General features: G+C 49.4%; 1 protein-coding gene across 1 annotated transcript in view; it reads right to left on the bottom strand.

Moving 5' to 3' along the window:
* Positions 1–21,269, bottom strand: part of BZW1 (basic leucine zipper and W2 domains 1) — a 138,697-nt gene that overhangs the window by 72,675 nt on the left and 44,753 nt on the right. Inside the window, exons 3-4 of the mRNA XM_033945371.1 lie at positions 16,453–16,629; positions 13,763–13,857 (exon numbers count right to left, since the gene is read on the bottom strand). Of these exons, the coding sequence (XP_033801262.1) occupies positions 13,763–13,857; positions 16,453–16,629 (272 nt within the window). The remainder of the gene's footprint in view (positions 1–13,762; positions 13,858–16,452; positions 16,630–21,269) is intronic.

The following is a 21,269-nucleotide window of genomic DNA, read 5'->3' as shown; positions in this document are numbered from 1 at the left end:
GAAATATGTTATATCCTTGCAGACAGAGATGAGGACGTTCTGGAGCATCTGGGTCTTTAAGCCATGTTTCCGCGATGAATGAGTGCTCGATTGTTGGTAGTGATAAGCTCATTTAAGAGGAGTAATTTATTTATCACTGATCTCGCGTTGACAGACATGCAGCAATGGTGAGGTAAAACCCTCACCATTGCTGGGTATTGTTGATTGCTTTACAGGTTGTAGATTGTTGTATGGTTTGAAGAATGGCCGTTTTTGCTGTCTGTTGTGTTTATTCCAGAATATAGGGATGGCGTTTTGGTAGTTTCCATAGTGTTCTATTGTTGTGCTAGGTGGGGTTTTGAGCTTCGTTGTTTGGTTTACCTTGAGGAATATTAGCTGTTAGTGGGATATGCGTTATGTATTGCAGCAAGGCTAGTGAGACAAATTATCCAGAAGATTTGAGTGAGAGGGGGTTTCATTTTGTGGGTTTGGCAGTTTGCAGAGGAATCAGGAGTTTTGGTTTGGATAGTGGTTTACTGTCTTCTTGAGCGGATGGGGTTTAGTCGGGGGTGGGGGGTGGAGGAGAATTGATGGGCTAGCTGCTAGGAGGTGGCAGAGATAGGGAAACTTTGCCTATGCTCTTCAGAAGTACGTCAAAAGGTTGAGTTGGTTTTTGGGACATGGAAGGCTGAGGTTTCCGAGACTTCTGCAGTCGGTCTCTTATGAGGCAGAGGCTTGGAGGCAGGGGATGTTTGCTAGTCGATCCTGCACATTAGTGTCCATGTCAGAGACTCGGAGCCACATGAGATGCCTCATTGCAATTTAAATAGTTGATGCTCTTGAAGTAATATCAAAGGCATAGAAGAACAACCTTGCCATGAATTTAGGTGTTTGGGGCAGGTTTTGAGTAATATCTTGAAATTCCATAAGCTTGTTAGATGGAAGATACTGTTCAAAATCTGGCAACTTCTTAATGAGTTGTTTCAAACAGAAGGTCATATAGAAGTTGTAGTTAAGAACTCTACTTGTAATCACTGAATTCTGGAACAGACATCTACCAAATTTGTCCATCGTTCGGCCTTCATGACCTGGTGGCACTGTAGCATAGACCCTGGAACTAGATGACTTTTTAAGAGTGGACTCCACTAGTAATGATTGATGAGTTAACTGGTTTATCAAATCCAGGACAAGAATAAATCCTGTAAAGTTAGTCAATTTTTCTAGGAGCAGATGGAATTGAAATAGGAACCTTCCAAGAGCTTCCTTGAGGAGTGTATAAGGGTAACTTCAAGAGCTCTTTTGGAGGTTCATCAAAAGTCCAAAGTCTCTAGTAACGCTGCTCTAGACTCTACATCAGATCTGAGCTTAACTGGTAAATCTCTGCCAAGCTGTCTGATGTACTTTGTAAATGAGACCTTCTGGTGGAGATCTATGCCTTGGTGGAGGGGGAGACGAGCCTGATGGAATTCCATACGACTCTGGTGCAGATAGTGTAGGCTCCAAGTCAGTATCTGTATTATGAGGAGAAAAATCTGTATCCTCCCCTTCAACACCTCGATGCTGTTCAGGAGTTGGTCAAGAGTGGTGTTTTTTGGAATGAGAAGTTTGATAACGGCAATAATGGCTTCTTCGATAACGTCGGTACCAGTCTGAAGAAGACGAGGAGGTAGAATGATGACGAGAGTGAGAATATGTAGATTGATGCTTGTACCTACGCTGAGGAGAAATGGTCCCATGCCTGTGCTGAGGCGAAGGGGAACTGATTACTCTTGACGTTTTCCTGCTTTTTGATGGAGGAACATCGGTATCAGGCATTATGTTCGTCAATGCTTCAATGAAGATGTGGAGTTGATACCTTTGGGCCGCTGTGTATTATGCTCAGACTGGGCCGGTACCGAGGGAGTGAGGGTTAGCATTGGTGCCGCTTGCAGCTGAAGAAGGTCAACTTGGCTTAGTACATCTTCCAGATTCACCGAGATTTCTTTCAGTTCCTCCGCATCACCACCCTTGAAAACCATCAACGATTCAGGTAGATCTCTTACATCTTTTTCCATAAAGACCGAATCATAAAATTCAGTCTCTCTGCTATGGCCTTATACTCCCCAAGTGCCCCTTTTGCACCTTGATCGTCCAACGGTCACCATGGAGTCCCTTCACAGGTTTTATGCTTCTGATGTACCTAAAAAGCAATGTTACTTACCTTAACAGTTGTTATCCAGGGACAGCAGGCAGCTATTCTCACTAATGGGTGACGTGATCCAACGGAGCCCCGATGCGGACGCTTCTTTGAAGAAAACTCAAAATTTCGAGTCGCCCGCACCACGCATGCGCGAGGGCCTTCCCGCCCGATGCACCGGGCCTGTCGTCTCAGTTCAGCTAGCTAGCAGAGAAGCCAACCCAGGGGAGGTGGGTGGGACGTGAGAATAGCTGCCTGCTGTACCTGGATAACAACTGTTACGGTAAGTAACATTTCTTTATCCCAGGACAAGCAGGCAGGTATTCTCACTAATGGGTGACCTCCAAGCTAACCAGAATGGGATGGTGGGAGAGTTGGCAACTTAGGAGAATAAATTTTGCAATACTGTTTGGCCAAACTGTACATCCCGTCTGGAGAAAGTATCCAGACAATAGTGTGAAGTGAAGGTATGAACCGAGAACCAAGTGGCAGCTTTACAAATCTCCTCAAATCGGCGTTGATCTGAGGAAAGCTACAGAAGCTGCCATCGCTCTGATCTTATGGGCTGTGATTTTTCTGTCAAGGGGCAATCCAGCCTGGGCATAGCAGAATGAGATGCAAGCCGCCATCCAGTTGGAGATGGTGCGCTTAGAAATAGGACGTCACAACTTGTTTGGATCAAAGGAGATGAAAAGTTGAGGAGCAGTTCTGAGAGATTTGATGCATTCTAGGTAAAAGGCTAACGCACGCTTGCAGTCCAGAGTATGCAGGGCAGATTCTCCAGGGAGAAAGTGTGGCTTTGGAAAGAACACTGGAAGCACAATGGATTGGTTGAGGTGAAATTCTGAGACAACTTTAGGAAGGAATTTTGGGTGCGTGCGGAGAATCACCTTGTCATGATGGAATACTGTGAAAGGCGGGTCCGCAACCAAGGCTTGTAGCTCACTGACTCTTCGGGCCGAGGTGAGGCCAATGAGAAACACCACTTTCCAAGTGAGTTACTTCAGGTGAGCCTTGTGAAGAGGCTCAAATGGAGGCTTCATAAGTTGTGAAAGAACGACATTGAGGTCCCAAACCACTGGAGGTGGTTTGAGGGGAAGATTGACATGGAACAGTCCTTTCATGAATCTGGAAACCACGGGATGAGCAGATAGAGGTTTCCTTGAAGAGGCTGATGGAAAGCAGTGATTGCACTGAGATGGACTCGTATCGAGGCAGACTTGAGGCCAGAATGAGACAGGTGCAAAAGAAAGTCCAAAACCGAAGACAAGGAGGAGTGTTGAGGCTCCTGGCGCTGAGAGGCACACCAAACAGAGAATCTAGTCCATTTCTGGTGGTAGCATTGTCTTGTAGCTGGCTTCCGTGAAGCTTCCAGGACGTCCCTCACAGGTTGGGAAAACTGTAGGGGGGTTACGTTGAGAGGAACCAAGCTGTCAGGTGTAAAGACTGCAGGTTGGGGTGAAGCAGAGATCCCTGATGCTGTGTAAGCAGAGATGGAAAAACTGGTAGAAGGTATGGCTCCCTGCTGCTGAGTTGAAGTAGAAGAGAGTACCAAGGTTGTCTGGGCCACCGTGGGGCAATCAGGATCATGGTGGCATGGTCTGACTTCAGCTTGACCAGGGTCTTTTGCATGAGAGGAAATGGAGGGAACGCATATAGGAAGCGGTTCGTCTAGTCCAGGAGGAATGCATCTGCGTCGAGACACTGAGGGGTATAGATCCTGGAGCAGAAGTGAGGCAATTTGAAGAGGGGTTCCCCACAGAGAGAAGATGTGGTGAAGGGGCGTGGAGTTGAGAGTCCACTCGTGAGGCTGGAGGCGGCGGCTCAAGCTGTCTGCTAAGGCATTGTCCACTCCCTAAATGTAGACCGCTTTGAGGAAGGTGTTGTTGTGAGTCGCCCAATCCCACACTTTCAGAGCTTCCTGGCAGAGGGAGGCCGATCCCATGCCTCCCTGCTTGTTCACATAGTACATGGCGACCTGGTTGTCTGTGCGGATGTGGACAACCTGGTCGCGAAGGAGATGTTGAAAGGTCTGGAGAGCGTTGAAGATCGCCCTGAGCTCCAGGAAATTGATGTGGCACTGGCAGTCCGTGCTGGTCCAGTGGCCCTGGGTACGGAGTCCATCTAGGTGAGCCCTTCAAGCATAAGTCGACGAGTCGGTCGTGAGGACTTTCTGATGACGGGGGGGTGGATTAACAAGCCTCTGGATAGATTGGAGGAGAGCATCCACCAGCGAAGAGATTGTTGTAGAGCAGGGGTGACCCTGATGAGGCGGGTCAGAGGGTCGGACGTCTGGGACCACTGGGACGCCAGGGTCCACTGGGGAATCCTGAGGTGAAGTCTGGCAAGCGGAATCACGTGAACTGTAGAGGCCATGTGGCCTAGAAGGACTATCATTTGTCTTGCTGAGATGGATGGGCAAGAGGACACTAAGTGGCAAAGATGAAGAAGAGCATCCCTGCGTGGGAGGGAGGAACGCTCTGAGTTGGGTAGAATCCAGAATCGCTCCAATGAAGGGAAGAGTCTGGGAAGGTTGCAGATGGGATTTGGGAAAGTTGATCTCGAATCCCAGGTGTTGCAGTAACCAAATTGTCTTCTGGATCACGAGAGCGGCTCTCTGAGATGTGGAATCCTTGATGAGCCAGTCGTCCAGGTAAGGAAACACCTGGAGGCCATGGTTCCTGAGTGCTGCGGCCACCACAACCAAGCATTTGGTGAAGACTCTGGACCGAAGGGGAGCACTCGGTATTGGAGATGAAGGTGTCCCACCCTGAATCTGAGATATTGACGGGAGGCTGGATGAATTGGAATGTGAGTGTAGGCCTCCTTGAGATCCAGCGATTATAACCAGTCATTCTGCTCGAGGAGGGGGTACAGTGATGCCAGGGTCAGCATGCAAAACTTTTCTTTGACCAGATATTTGTTGAGTACCCTGAGGTCCAAAATGGGTTGCGGGTCGCCCGTCTTCTTCGGAACAAGGAAGTATCGGGAGTAAAACCCCTTGTTCTGTTGGTCCTGGGGGACCGGTTCAACAGCCCCCAGCTGTAACAAGGCCTGAGCTTCCTGAAGAAGAAGGGCGGTCTGGGTCAAGTTGGAAGGATACTCTCTTGGAGGGTGCTCCGGAGGAGCTTGGTGGAACTGAAGGGAGTATCCTTCTTTTATGATGGAGAGAACCCAGAGGTCTGTGGTGATAATCGTCCATCGGTGGTAGAAATGATGGAGGCGACCTCCGATGGGTGGATTTACTGAGCAAGGGAGGACGATGGAGGATATGTCCTCTTTGAGACAGTCAAAAGGGCTGGGGAGCCTCAGGTGCAGCCGGCGGTTGAGACTTATGCTGGTGTTTCTGCGGGTGCTGTCTCTTCACAGGCTGTCTGCTGGGGGGAACCTGTTTTGGAGGATAACGCCACTGGTATACCAACAATGGGCGTGGCTGGCGAGGAGGAGCAGGCCTGGGCTTCGGACATAAGATGGACTGGAAGGATTGCTCATGGCCCGATAGCTTCTTGGTCACCGCCTCAATGGACTCGTCGAAGAGGTTGGTGCCAATGCAGGGAACGTTTGCGAGCCTGTCCTGGAGGTTGGGGTCCATGTCGATGGTCCTCAGTCATGCCAGCCGGTGCATGGCCACTGAACATGCTGTTCCTGAGCCGCGAGCTCAAAGGCGTCGTACGAGGACTTCATCAAATGTACCCGGAGCTGAGACGGCGAGGCCAGCGCTTCTTGGTACTCGAAATGTGCCCTTGTGTCCACGTAGGGCATATACATCTGGAATACCAATAGAAGGAACTCCAAGTATGTTGTGAAGTGGAAGTTGTAGTTCAGAACTCTCGAGGCCATCATGGAGTTCTGGTAAACTCTCCTGCCGAATCAGTCCATGGTTTTCCCTTCTCTGCCAGGCGGGACGGCGGCGTAGACCTGGGAGGGATGGGATCGCTTCAATGATAACTTCACCAACAAGGACTGGTGGGAGAGTTGAGAGCTGTCGAACCCTTTATGATGGACCGTGCGGTACCTGGTGTCCAGTTTACTCGGGACCGCAGGAATGGAGTAGGGTGTCTCGAGGCATCTAGCGAAGCTTGTGCAATGGAAGCTTAAGGGACTCAGCGGGTGGTTGAGGGAGGCACATAGTCTCCAGGTATTCCTTTGAGAATTTGGAACCCGTATCCAGTGGGATGTCCATGTCCTCAGCCATCTGCCGAAGGAACGAGAAGGACAGTTGGTCTGCCGTTGCCTGGTCTCGTGATGGGCTCAATGAGGTCAAGGCTTCCGGATCCGCTGGGGACAGGGATCAAGATGGTGAGATAGATCCCATTGTGTCCTCGAGTTCTGGCATCGGTGGAGGTGAATACTTCAGGTATGCTTGCTTCCGCTGAGGTGAGGCATGCCTGGATGAGTGTCTCGAGGAATGCCTCGATCGGTGTCGAGAGGTTGGCCTCGATGGACGGGGCGAGGCAGCTTCGTTGAGGCCCCCAGGTAGTGGATGGGGCTGGAAGCGGTCGATCGAAGCAGGGGTTGCTGCCGTAGAGGTTCTAACCCCGTCGGGGTGATCAGTTCCAATGGAGGCATTCGCAAAGACTCTGCTCCTTGCATTGAATGAATCGGCTCCAACGGAGGCACTTGCAAAGACTGCTCCTTGCATCGAGAAAATCGGCTCCAACGGAGGCACTCGCAAAGACTCTGCTCCTTGCATCGAGAGAATCGGCTCCAACGGAGGCACTCGCAAAGACTCTGCTCCTTGCATCGAGTGAATCGGCTCCAACGGAGGCACTCGCAAAGACTCTGTTCCTTGCATCGAGTGAATCTGCTCCAACGGAGGCACTCGCAAAGACTCTGCTCCTTGCATCAAGTGTATCGGTTCCAAAGGTGGCATGGGCAAAGACTCTGCACCTTGCGATGCATGCATTGTTGCCAGACCGGACACTCGCAGAGACACTGCTCCCTGTTGAGAGTGTGTTCCCCACTGAGGCACTGGAGGCGGCTCGGCCTCGCGGGAGGCCTCCGCGTGCCCAGGCTGGATTTGGGAAAGAAGCTGAGGCCCCATCGTGGTAAAGAGCTCGATGAAATGCTTCTGTAACTTGGTCTGGAAAGAAGCCGGCATGGATGGATCCGCATCTGAAATGGGACCACTTGCGCGGGCCTCACGTTCCCTCGGAGCAGTGTGTGAGTGCTTGGACTTCGAGGCCTTGGGCACTTTCAACACTACTGGGGGAATGAGCTGCTGGGCTACCTGACCTGAGGAGGTTGAGGAAGGTATCGCAGCAGGCGCTGGAGTCTGAGCCGGAACAAACGAGGCGGACTTGATGAGACTCGGCGCCGCAGAGGTGGAAGGCTGTGGAGTTGCGGATGATGTCGAGGGTGCGGGTCCCTTTGAAGTCGACTGATCCGTCGAGGACTCCATGAAGAGCGATTCCCACAGGACGCAACAGCGCTTGAAAGCACGTGCGGTGAGTGTGGAGCAAGGCCGGCACGATTTCGGGATGTATTCAGGCCCGAGACACCGAACACAGCGTCGATGAGGGTCCGTTAGCAAAATCGCGCGCTGGCACTTGTCACACTTTTTAAAACTGGCGATAGGCCGGGACATAGGCTGTAAAAGCTCCGCCCTAGATCGAAGCCACGGGGCTGCGGCCACGTGGCCTGCCCGGTCGAATGGTACGAAGAAAATTTTTTTTTTTTAAAAAAACAATAAAACACGATGAAAATCAGCGATTACGATCAATTAAAATCAAAACTGCAGACTTAGAAGGCACAAGCGAAGGAACTTTGCGCAGAGCGTCGAAGACGGACTTCTCGGCTCCACGGAAAAGTAAGAACTGAGGAGACACGCCCGGTGCATCAGGCAGGAAGGCACTTGCGAATGCGCGGTGTGGGCGACTCGAAACTTCGAGTTTTCTTCAAAGAAGCGTCCTCATGGGGAATCCGTTGGATCACGTCACCCTTTAGTGAGAATACCTGCCTGCTTGTCCTGGGATAAAAATTGTTACCATGAGTTTTTGCCTCTTTGACAAGTTTTTCTTCATATTCTCTCTTAGCTTTATTTATCAATCCTTTGCATCTAATTTGCCAGCGCTTGTTTCCTCTTTTGGATCCTTTTTCCATTCTTAAAGGATGTTTTTTTTGGCTCTAGTCACTTTAACTTCAACTTTTAACCATGCCAGCTCTCATTTTCTCTTCTTTCCATCTTTGTTAATACGTGGAATACATCTGGTCTGGGCTTCCATGATGGTATTTTTAAATAACATCCACGTCTGTTTTACAGCCCTAATCATTGCCACTAATCCTTTTACAGTGTTCTCCCCAGTGCTTTTCATCCGGGCGCTCCGTCCAGCAAATTTAGATTACCGCCCAGCTGTCATCTGCCGAATCCTGCTGCCACCACTGCTTAACGTGCAGCCTGAAGAGCCCCCGAAAGACTCCCGCCGGACTTTAAACAAAACAAAACCCAGCAAGCGACTCGAACCCGGCTTCCCTCCGAAACCGGAAGTTATGTCGGGGGGGGGGAGGGAAGAGAAGCCGGCACGGACCATTAGAGCACCGGAGCATGCGGGAGATAGGTCAGCCATGGTGGGAAGCTTACTTGCTCTTGCTTACTTCGGGCCTTTCTCGCTGCCGGGTCCTGACTACTTTCTGTTTCCGCGCAGGACCCGGCAACGAGAAAGGCCCGAAGTAAGCAAGAGCAGCAAGTTGTAAGCTTCCCTCTGTCACTGACCTTTGGAAGATAGGTCAGCGACGAAGGGAAACTTGCAACTTGCCTTTGTCTGTAGTGAATCTGCCGAGTATGTGAGACGGGAGGGGGTGGTGAATGGGAGGAGTAATGCTGCTGTACCCAATTAGAGGGGGAGGGGGAAGAGAAATGCTGGTGCTTCTGCTATACCCAATTGGGGGGGGGGGGGTTAAGAGAAATGCTGATGCTGCAGTATCCAATAGGGGGAGGGGGAAGAGTCATGCTGCTGCACCCAATTAGGGGGGGAGGGTGAAGAGAAATGCTGCTTCTGCTGTACCAAATTGGGAGGGAGGAAAGAGAAATGCTGATACTGCTGCACCCAATGGGGGGGAGGTGAAGAGAAATGCTGCTGCACCCAATTGGGGAGAGAGAGGGAAGGAGGGAGAAGGAAGATCAGGAAAAGGAGGAAAGGGATGCAAAGACCATGGGAGGGAGAGAAAGGAGATATCATACCATGGAGTGGAAGAGAGAGATGTCAGGGCATATGGGGGGGGGGAAGCAGGGCCGGATTAAAGGATAGGCCCAGTAGGCACAGGCTTAGGGCCTGAAATGGTCGGGGGGGCCCGCCAGTGCTGTGCTTTGGGGGGGACTCACCCTTGCTGGATTCGCTGGCAGCAGCAGCAGCCTCATCATCATCCCGGGCGCCCCCCCAAACCCAATCTGACCCTGCTATCTCTCCCTCCTTCCCTCATCAGTGACGTGCCCGAGGGAATCACGGCAGGAGAAAGCCCTGAAGCAGCCTGCTTAGAGTAGAGCAGTGCTGTTTAGAGTCTCATGATGGGAGGGAGCAAGAGATAGGAGGGTCTTGGGGGGGGGGGAGAGAGAGTAGCAGTCTGCCCCGGGTGCTCGGCCTGGCGTCATGAACTTCTTCGGCTTGCAACAGCATTTACAATTCACTGCTGTTGCCAGCTTCAAGCCTTCCTCTCTGCCAGATCCTGCCTACTTCTGTTTCTATGAAGGCAGGACCTGACAGAGAAGAAGGCCCGAAGCTGGCAACAGCAGCGAATTGTGAATGTTGCTGCCTGAAGAAGTTCATGACGCCAGGCCTTGGGTGACAGAAGGAGGAAAGGGAGCAGAGGGGGAGATACTTGCTGCACCCAACTGGAGGGAGAAAGAAGATGAGGGAGGGAATGAAACGAGATGCCAGGGATTGGAGGGAAGGAGGAAAGTATGCCAGACCAAGGGGAAAGGAAGGAGAAGATGTCAGAGCATGGAGGGGGAGGGAGAGATGGAAGAAAAGGAAAGAAGTGAGATGCCAGAGAATCAGGGAAGGGAAAATACCAGACTGTGGGGTGTGAAGGAAAGAAAGGAGAAGAGAGAGTTGCCAGAGCATAGGGGACGGGGTGTTGATAGAGAAAAATGGAGAGGTGGCAGAGCTGAAATCAATCATGTACAAAGGAGAAGAGAAAGGGCACAGGATAGAGAGTTTATTGAAGGAGCATAAAAAAAGAGAAGATGCCATATGGAACAGGGAGAGGGCGGACAGTGGTTGGAAGGGGCTGATGCTGCATGTAAGGCAGAGCGGACAGATGCTGGCTAGAAAGAAGAGTGAAGACAAGATGATTAAAGCAGAAACGACAAAAGGTAGAAAATTTTTTTTGTTGCTTTACGTAGAATCAAGTAGTATTGTATCTGTTGATTAAAGTTTATAAATAGGAAATGGAAATAAGGCAGTTTTTGGGGGGACTAAACCCCTTTCCTCAGGTCAGGACAGGATACCATAACAGCAGGGGTGCCCAAATGGTCGAGCGCGATCGACCAGTAGATCGCAAAGGCAATACGAGTCGATCGCGTTGCCTTAGCAATCCTTTTCTTCCTGCCTCCCTGAGCCAGGCCAGGCGCGTACAAGCACTGGACTCAAAAGACTTTACCTCCGACGTCAAATCTGACGTTAGAGAGGAAGATCTGGGCCAGCCAATCGCTGCCTGGCTGGCCTGGAACTTCCTCTCCGACATAAGAATTGACATCGGAGGTGAAGTCTTGTGAGTCCAGCGCTTGTACATTCCTGGTCTGGCTCGTGGAAGCAGGGAGAAATCGGCATGGTGGCTTAGGGGGTAGGGAAAGAATCGGGGAAGTGGAAAAATTGGCGCGATGGCTTGGGGGGGGGGCAGGGGGAGAGAGAAAGAAAGAGAGACAGAAAGAAAAGGGGAGGGGCAGAAAGAAAAAAATATTGGATTTATAGTCAGAAGAAGGAAGTGCAAACAAAGACTCATGAAATCACGGCAAAAAGGTAGGAAAAATGATTTTATTTTCAGTTTAGTGATCAAAATGTGTCTGTTTTAAGAATTTATATCTGCTGTCTATATTTTGCACTATGGCCCCCTTTTACTAAACTGTAATAGCGGTTTTTAGCGCAGGGAGCCTATGCGCATCGAGAGTAGCGCAGGGCATTCAGTGCATCTCCCTGCTCTAAAAATCAGTATTGCGATTTAGTAAAAAGGGAGGGTGTATATATGTCTATTTTTGTATAGTTGTTCCTGAGGTGACATTGCATAGAATCGTCTGCCTTGACCTCTTTGAAAACCCGCGGAATATAAATGATAATTAACATTTGCTCTGCGTACATTGTGCTATGTGTTTTTTAAAAAATTTTATTGTTGGTAGATCATTTTGACTTGGTCATTTTAAAAGTAGCTCGCAAGCCCAAAAAGTGTGGGCACCCCTGATGTAGAGCCATTTCTTGTATGACTGGATGAGCTATATTTATCTTTTCTTTTAGTTGTTTAAATTCATGCAGAAATAAATGGCTAGATTGAACCTAATGACTTCATTAATGCCTTTCCCTTTTTTAAACCTCTATACCATTTGAAAGAGGGCAAATACTTCTTAAATTTAGTAAAAATATTCTGGCACAAGTGTCAAACCTTAAAAAAGGAAGTCATATTGAGCAATGGAAAATAATAATAATAATTAACTAATAAAAATAGTATACATTTAGGGCTCCTTTTATTAAGTTACGATAGTGGTTTTAGTGTGCGCTTAGTGCGCAGAGGAATTGCTATGCGCGCTAGATGCTAATGCCAGCATTGAGTTGGCTCTAGCTTTCCCACGTAGCGCAGGGGTTTGCACACACTAAAAATGCTAGCACACCTTAGTAAAAGAGGGGGTTAATTTTCCCCACCACCAAATTTCTCCATCCCGCCCCACCCGGCTACTTTTTCATGCCACCCGGCTGGAAAAAATTTCTGGGGAGAATACTGCTTTTAGCTTCTCTTCATGACTCTAGAAACCAAAAGATGAGCAAAGGCTTTTTGTCTATAGTTGAATAGAAAGCACTGATAACACCGAGGTGAAGTAATCTTAAGAATAGATTTGGAAAAGTGCAGGAGATATTCAAGCACCGATGGTAGCAGGCATGTTACCAGATCCAATGAGTGATGATCACACCAGACTGTGAAGCAAGTCCACTAGAAATATTAACAGTGTTGGTGGATGGTCTTCTAGAAGCTGCAATAATGGCTGACACTACTGCAGAAAGTTTCGAGGTATCTAATTGTTGGGAGAGATACAACGCTGTGAGTGTTAACATAGATCCCTTGTTCTGTATTAGCAAGGTTGGAAAGATCTGCAGTGTGATGGGTTCTCTTTTGCCAAGTTGTAGGAGGAGAGGGAACCAAGGTTAACAAGGCCACAGTGGAGCTCTTAGAATCATGGTGGTCTCATCTTGTTTAAGTTTGGGCAAAGTCTTCCTGGTCAGAGGAATTGTCGGGAATACGTACAAAAACTTGTTCCTCTAGTTAAGAAGAAAGGCATCCAACTCCAGATAATTGGAAGTCTACAGTCTGGAACAGAAGAGTGAAAGTTTGTGATAGTGGGGGGAAGCAAACAGATCCATCTCTGGGGTCCCCCAATCCATGAAGATTTGATGAAGAACCTTGGGTTAAAGTGTCCATTCAAGAGGCTGAAGGATTCTGCTCAGTTTGTCTGCCTATACATTTTGCTTTCCTGTCAAGAAAATGTTGCAAGGAATTGCCCAAGATCAAATCTGTATTGCTTTCTGGCATAGGCGGCAAGATCTTGTTCCTCCCCGTTTGTTCACATAGTACATAGCTACTTGATTGTCTACGTGGATGAGCACTACTTGATCGAGGAGACTATCCTGGAATGCGATTGTGGATCGCTTGGAGTTCAAGCAGATTGATGTGGAAAGTTTTTTCCTGAGAATTCCAGGTTCCTTGCGTATAGAGACCATTCAGCTGGGCTCCCCATCCAATCATGGAAGCATCAATTGTTAGAATCTTTTGATGTGGTGGCACTCTGAACAAAAGTCCCTTGGAGAGGTTGGGAGGTGTTAGCCACCACTTGAACGATTTTTGAAGTAGTGATCTCCTGAGAGAGATAAGGCCTGTTGCTTCAGATCACTGGGTTGAAAGAGTAAGGATCTCCAAGATGGAGAAGACAAGAAAAGGCAGTCTGTTTTAACAGAATCCAAACTAAAGCAAACCTATTATTTCCTCAGTTGAAGAGGCATGGCTTCTCACAAGTTGGAATTTTGCCTAGCTGTACACAGAATGAAGATAACTTATTGGCCTAAAAAAAGAATTTAGAAACAAGAAGTTAATGAGCAACTGCCATCACTTATGTCAGCCTCTCCTCCCAGGCAACAAAAGCATCATTCACCTAAGCTGAACTTAGTAAGCAACATGTGTCTCTGCTGGTGATGGATTGTACACTTGTGGCTGCAACTGGGGATAACTGGGACTGTGGCACCCAGGCATTAGTCAGCGAACAATGAATAGTTGCAAACCCTGATTCTAAATTAAGTTACACATTAGCTTCATATTCAGCAATATATGTATATCAACCACACACAGAGAATCTCCCAAGAAATAAATTACTCCAACAGTTAAATCTCCAAGACAGTCATATGCAACCGTTACCTGAGCAAATGCTTGCATGGTCTCTAAGTCTTCCTGTGCTGCAAAGACGCAGACATCAGTGCGCATCACGTCATCTGCCAGAGTCCCTCCTGGGGCTGCAGAAGTTTGGATAGTCAGAAATTACTTTGTATTGAAATTACTTTGTTGAAATATTTATTTAAAAAGGCACACGTTTAGGACTAAATTCTATATGGAAAAAATTCTATAAGGAAAAAATATCAGCATTGAGTAGGCTTAGCACTATTCTATAAACTGTGCTTAAAGTCAAACATGGTTATAGAGTAGACATCATGGCCAGCCCTGTGACTAAAATTTATGTGCAACTATTTATACCAACTAAAACCTGATCTAAAGTGTTTGAACCTAGAATATGCCCATCTATGTAGAATGCTGCATGTAATTTTTAGGAATGGCCACACCCCTTTTGAGAGTCACCCATTAGAATTTACCTGCACCACTATATGCTTAAAGCATTGTCTCGCAAACTTTCTGGTCAGCAGCACACTAAATCCAATGCCCTGGCCGGAAGGCACCCAGAAGTGATTGGAGGCTCATCTGGCCGCAACACGCTTCGGTGGAGGGATCCGGGAGGTGCGGGGAGAGGAGAGATGCTGCACCAGCTGATTTCCTACAGGACCTGCATCTCACCACGAGAGGCATGTCCTGTAGGTAGTCGGCCAGCATGGACGACTCTCCTCCTTGCCAGTGTGTCACGGCACACCTGAAATCTTAGGAGGCACACTGGTGTGCCGCGGCACACAGTTTGCAATACACTGGCTTAGAGAGTTGCATGCATAGGCAGCGGAATGCTTTTTTGTTTGGGGGGGGCCAAAAAGTTTTGCTTCAGAACCTACCCCCATAATAGTACTAATTGTAATACCATTTTTTCCCATTCATTTTTCATATATACGCGCAATATAATCTTAACACTACATAATGGTTAAGCACAAAATTAAACTACACAAAGCACACTGTATGCTCCTCTACATTCATTCCTACCAGAACACCTGGCCTTGGTCACACATGCAGTACACAGATAACCCCTATGCAAATACAGGACCACAAACTAAAAGTACTAATATATACAGAGAAAACCCCAAGATGAAACTCTCTGCATGCAGTACAACCCCATTTCTTCCTGAACAGTGCAAAATATAGACAACAAGTGTAAATTCTCAATACAGACATTTTGATCACTAAATTGAAAATAAAATCATTTCTCCTATCTTTGTTGTCTGGTGATTTTATTTTTCTAATCATCTTTTCCCAGTCTCTAGCTGCACTTTCTTCTGTCTTTGTTCTTAACTTTGTATCCAGGGCTTTCTTATCCATTTCCTGTTTTGTTTTTTCCTTCTTCACTTTCTGCCCTCCATTCAACATTCAACTTTCTTCCATTTTCTGCTTTCTTAAAATCTATCTAGTTTTCCATGCCTTCCTTCCCATCTATGTGTACCATCTCCTCCCTCTTTTTTCTTCCCTATACTCATCTATCCATAAGAAGCATTTCTTCTCATCTCTCTCTCCTTCCCTCCTCCTCCATGCAGTCTGGCATATATCTCTCCCCTCTCTTCCCTACTTCCCATTCTAGTGCTCTGACATCTCTCTTCCCTCCTTCAATCACCTTTCTTCGGAATCTGACATCTCTCCCTTCTTTGAATCATCTCTCCTCCCTTCCGGTGTAACATTTCTCCATCCCTCCTCTCCACCAACATTATGTCCAACAATTCTCCCTCTTTCTTCCTTTCCCCATGTAAACCAACCCTCTTTCCCTCCCACTCCAAACAATTATGTCCAACAATTTTTTTTCTCTTCCTTCACCCACTGGTAGCATCTCTCTTTCCCAACCTTCCCACCACCCCACCCATACATCTCTGTCCCTCCCTTCCTAACTCCCAGCCTGTGCAGCATCTGTCCTTTCCAACCCCCAGCCCATGCAGCATCTGTTCTTCCCTGCCTTCCCAAACCCCATCCAGTCTGTGCAATATCTGTCCTTCTTGCTTTCCCAACCACCTGCAGCCCATGCAGCATCTGTCCTTCACTCATTCCCAACCCCAGCCACCACCACCCTCAGCTGGATCCTATGGTACTACCTCTCCCCAGTTCCCAACTCCCCCCACCTACCACCTCTCCACTGTTGTAATTTAAAGTCTTTGGGCAGCCAACAGGCAACAAAGTGAGCCTCCCACCGCTGGCCTGCCCCGTAAGTTCTTTCTATAGCACTTCCTCTTCCCAATTAGGCAGAATGCTTCAAAAAGAACACTTTCAGGGGCAGGCTGACCACAGGAGGTTGCTTCGTTGTGTTGCCAGCAGCCCGAAGATTTTAAAATTATAACGGCGAGGAGGTTGTAGATGGGAGAGTCAGGCGAGCCATACTTGAAATTGCCAATTTTTGGGGAGGCCATGGTCCCTGTGGCTTCCCCGTTCCAACACTTATGGTTGTGTGCATAAATTCTAATCAATGCCAATCAGTACCAACAATTGCTTGTTAGTGGCAAAATATTAGCATTCTGTGGTACCTGGTTTGTTAAACAATTTCTTGCAATTTGGCTGTGTAGCCATCTAAATCTGCATTTTTAGTTGCTATGTATAGAATTCAGGGGTTAATGCATAATTTAATATTTTACTACAACAAAATATATATATATATATTAATCCTTCATATCCATGAATTAAACCCTGAAGCCACTCACCCAGCATGCCACCAGCCACCAGGATATCAAACAGGGTCTCTGCATAACGGCGATAGTCAAGTTTAGCTCCAGAAGCATCAAGAAACTTAGCTACTGCTTCCAAATCGTTACCAGTCTCATTTAAGCCTTGAATAATACAGTCCTGAAACTGAGAAGGGTCAAACCTCTCTTTTTCATCTGCAAATAAAAAACAAACAAACCATGAACAAGAATAAACCTAAGAAAATCAAGACTAAATAGACTAGGACAGATTCATCAGTGGTCTATACAGTGAAAAATTCATCCAGATTTTATCAGTGATGAACCCCTCTCATTTCAATGAAATAAAATATAAAGCAAAAAAAATCCAAAACAAAATGGGTTTTTTTGTCTAATTTTTTGTTCTTTTTCTTTCTTGGTCCCGGGTCCATTTCTCAGAGGCAGTAGGGTTGTAGCACAATAAGACAAGACAGCACAGTTACTTACCGTAACAGGTGTTATCCAGGGACAGCAGGCATATATTCTCACATGTGGGTGACGTCATCCACGGAGCCCCGACGCAGACAGCTTTTCAAGCAAACTTGATTGAAGATTTCAAGTTTGCTAGTGCTGCACCACGCATGTGTGTGCCTTCCTGATCCACTAGAGGGCGCATACCCTCCTCATGGTCCTCAGTTCAGATAGCTAGCAAAGAAGCCAACCTCGGGGAGGCGGGCGGGTTGTGAGAATATCTGCCTGCTGTCCCTGGATAACACCTGTTACGGTAAGTAACTGTGCTTTATCCCAGGACAAGCAGGCAGCATATTCTCACATGTGGGTGACCTCCAAGCTAACCAAAAAAGGGACGGAGGGAAGTTGGCAATTCAAGAAAACAGATTACGCAAAACCGACTGGCCCAACCGGCCGTCGCTCCTGGACAGAGTATCCAGGCAGTAGTGGGAGGTGAAAGTATGAACCGAAGACCAAGTGGCAGCCTTGCAAATCTCCTCGATAGGCGTCGACCTGAGGAAAGCTACAGAAGCCGCCATCGCTCGGACTTATGTCCCGCGACTCGACCATGCAGCGCGAGACCAGCCTGAGCGTAGCAAAAGGAAATACAAGCAGCCAACCAGTTGGACAAGTTGCACTTGGAAACTGGGCGTCCTAGCCGATTAGGGTCGAGGGACAAAAACAATTGAGGAACCGTCTGAGGAGACTGAGTGCGTTGAAGATAAAAAGCCAACGCCCTCTTACAGTCAAGTGTGTAAAGCGCCACCTCGCCAGGAGGCGAGTGGGGCTTCGGAAAAGAAACCAGAAGAACAATGAAATGATTGAGAGGAAAGTCCGAAACCACCTTGGGCAAGAACTGGGGTTGAGTACGCAGGACCACCATGTCATGAAGAAATACAGGAAAAGACGGGTCCGCAACCAGAGCTTGCAGCTCACTGACTCTGCAAGCAGACGTGAGAGCAACCAGGAATACCACCTGCCAGGTGAAGTAATTCAAAGAGCTTTATCAATGGAATCAAATAGAGGTATCACCAATTGAGTCAGGACCACACAAAGATCCCAAACCACCGGAGGGGCTTTGAGCGGAGGATGTACATTGAAGAGATCCCTCATAAAGCGGGAAACCGTCGGATGGACGGAGAGCAGCGTCCCATCAAGCGGCCGTTGAAAGGCAGCAAAAGCACAGAGGTGGGCTCGAATAGATGTCGATTTGAGACCAGACCGAGACAAGTGAAACAGATAAACCAGAACTGAAGGCAAGGAGGCAGAGAGCGGATCCATGCGGTGCTCAGCACACCACGCAGCAAATCAGGACCATTTCTGGGAATAGCATTGCCGAGTGGAGATCTTCCGAGAGGCCTCGAAAACATCCCCACCGACCTGAGAGAAACAGAAGGAGGGAGGCACGTTGCGAGGAACTAAGCTGATAAGTGTAGAGACTGCAGATTGGAATGCAATAGAAACCTCAACACTGAGACAGCAGAGAAGGGAGCATAGGTAGGAACAGAGGCTCCCTGACATGCTGGAGGAGCAGGGAGAACCACAGCTGCCAGGGCCACAGAGGAGCCATCAAGATCATGGTGGCGCAGACCGACAGGAGGTGTATCAAAGACCTGAGAATCAGAGTAAAGGGAGGGAACACATAGAGGAACCTGCCCATCCAATCGAGAAGGAAAGCATCCACCTCGATGCGAACCCGGGAGAACATCCTCGAGCAATATCGAGGCAACCAGTGAGTGAGGGGCAAAGCGAACAGAACTACCTGTGGGGTTCCCCACCAAACAACCACATGCCGCAAAGTCTGAGAATGGAGCGACCATTCATGCGGCCGAAAAGGGCGACTCAACGTGTCCACCAGACAATGCTGCTCGCCCCGGAAATACACCGCCCAAAGAAAGAAGTAGTGGTGTAACTCCCCCTCCAATGACGAAGGGCTTCCCTGCAAAGTAACAGGGAACCTGTACACCCTGGCTTGGTCACAGAATACATCACCACCGGGATGTCGGGGCACACCAGGACCCCGCAATCCAGCAACCAATAACGAAAATCCACCACGGCATTGTAAATGGCCCGGAGCTTCAGCAGATTGATGCGGCTGCGACGGTCCGCACCCGACCAAAGACTCCGAGTCCGAAGGCCGTCGTGTTGCGCCCCTAAGCCGATGCCGAGGAGTCCATCGGCAGAACCTTCTGATGCGGGGATATGAAGAGGTGGCCCACCAACGAAACCAGCGCACCACAAAAGCGCTGGGAAGCGGGATCCCAATCCTGCCATCACTGAGATGCTCAGGTCCAGTGGGGAACACGAAGAGGAAACCAGGCGAACATCGGGACATGAACCGTGGAGACCCATGATCCCAAAGCATCAGCATCAGCTCGGCCGAGGCCGAAAACCGCGGAGACACCAGCTGACTCAGGCGCAGACAGGCGGCCTGTCGAGGCAGAGGCAGAAAAGACTGGAGGCGGACCGAGGACAGAGGGGCCATCGTCCGGTATAAACAAACAAGGCCCTCCCCCTGAGGTCGAGACAAGAAGGAGCGCAGACAAACTGGGTCCAGGTCCGCCCCGATGGACTCCTGAGACTGGGGCGGACAGAGTCTGAACCGCTCCCAGACTAGAAACTAGTGCAGGTCATGAAGGGCCAGGACCAGACGTAGATGGGAGGATGGGGACGCCCAACCGACAGAGGCGAGGCTATACTCCCAGTGCTTAGACATGGTGACACCCCTCCCGAAGGGAGGGGAGGAATCCCCAGAAAGAGAGCAGCCCGGAGGCTATGCGAGAATAGTCAAAAAGACGGCCAGGAGTCGCCGAAGCCGGCGGCTGGACCATAACCCGGCGCTGCTGCAGCTATTGCGGCTGCTGCGAAGGAGGCCGAGATAACACAAGAAAGGTATCCGGAGGGCTCCTCCGGAGAAGGAGTTCAAACCACCACGGCAGAAGGGATTCAGCTGAAGGCGTCCCGATAGGCGAAGGACCGGTCGCGTTCTGAAAGGCGGTTAGTGGCCTCCACAAGAGAGGCCTCAAGAAACGCAGTACTCACGCAAGGAAAAGTGGCGAGACGATCCTGGAGGTTCGGATCCTCAGCCACACTCTGCGCCAAGCGAGATGACGCATGGCGGGAGCAATAGAGCCGGAGCAGGGAGAGAGTCTCCTCCAGGAAACCAAACTCCGCACTACAAGAATCCGTCACGGCTGCCCGGAATGAACCGAAGAGAAAACGGGGAACCCTCTCGAATAGGAGCCGGAGACGCCGAGGTACAGAGCCACAGACGAAGTCGAGGCACGAAGCCCCCGTCGAGACCGGGGCGCAAACCCGCAGTCGACGCCGAGGCCCAAAGCCTCAGCCGATGCCGAGGTATAAAGCCCCTAGCGACGTTGCGGCACCAAGCCACAGTCAACTTCGAGGCACAAGGCCACAGTCAACCAAAGGGTACAAAGCCCCAAGCGACGTCAAGTCACAAAGCTCCAGTCAACGGCGAGGCACGAAGCCTCGGTCGACGACGAGGCACAGAGCTCCAGCCGACGATGAGGCCCCCAGCCTCAGTCGACGTCGAAGCACAAGCATCAGGCGACGCGGAGCACACGGCTCAGCCGACGTCGAAGGTACAAAACATCCGTCGATATCGAGACACCAAGCCCCAGTCGACGTCGAGGCAGAACGTCGAGGCACCAAGCCCCAGCCGACGTCGAGGCACCAAGCCCCAGCCGACGTCGAGGCACCAAGCCCCAGCTGACGTCAAGGCACAAAACCTCAGGGACGTCGAGGCACGAAGCCCCAGGAGACGTCGAGGCACGAAGCCTCAGCCGACGTCGAGGCACGAAGCCTCAGCCGACGTCGAGGCACGAAGCCTCAGTCGACGTCGAGGCACACCGAAGTCCGTCGAGGTTCAGAAGTCGGCACCGTACCAATGAAACTGGTAATAAAGGTGCAGCAGTACGCTCCATAAAGGGCAACCTCAAGATGAGTATTCCCATGAAAGGAGGCACGCATCGAAGGTTTCGTAGAGGCGGGCACGATTGCACTCGATGCCTGGAATGCCTGAGACTCAGCCGGTGGCGTTACCAAGGTAACGCACCTAGAAGAAAGAAAGAAAGAAAAACTTACCGGGGATCGAAGCTACTCAGTCCGATTCCAATGAAGGAAAAAGGGTCCCGGCCATTCTGCTCACACGAGGTGAGCCCAGAGAGAGGCCAGGGAAGAAGAAAATACAGCTGCAGCAAAATGAGGCCTAGCAGCATGGCTGAGGCCCAAGAAGGGCCTGCCGATGGAACCAGCAGAAACACAATAAAAAGTCCTTTTTTTTTTTTTTTGAAACAAAGAAAATACACGATCAATTAACAAACGAA

This window comes from Geotrypetes seraphini, chromosome 5 (assembly GCF_902459505.1).
Source record: "Geotrypetes seraphini chromosome 5, aGeoSer1.1, whole genome shotgun sequence".
In the NCBI taxonomy this organism is placed as follows: Eukaryota; Metazoa; Chordata; class Amphibia; order Gymnophiona; family Dermophiidae; genus Geotrypetes; species Geotrypetes seraphini.
The sequence above is the reverse complement of the archived record's forward strand: the minus strand, read 5'-3'. Positions and strand labels throughout refer to the sequence as shown.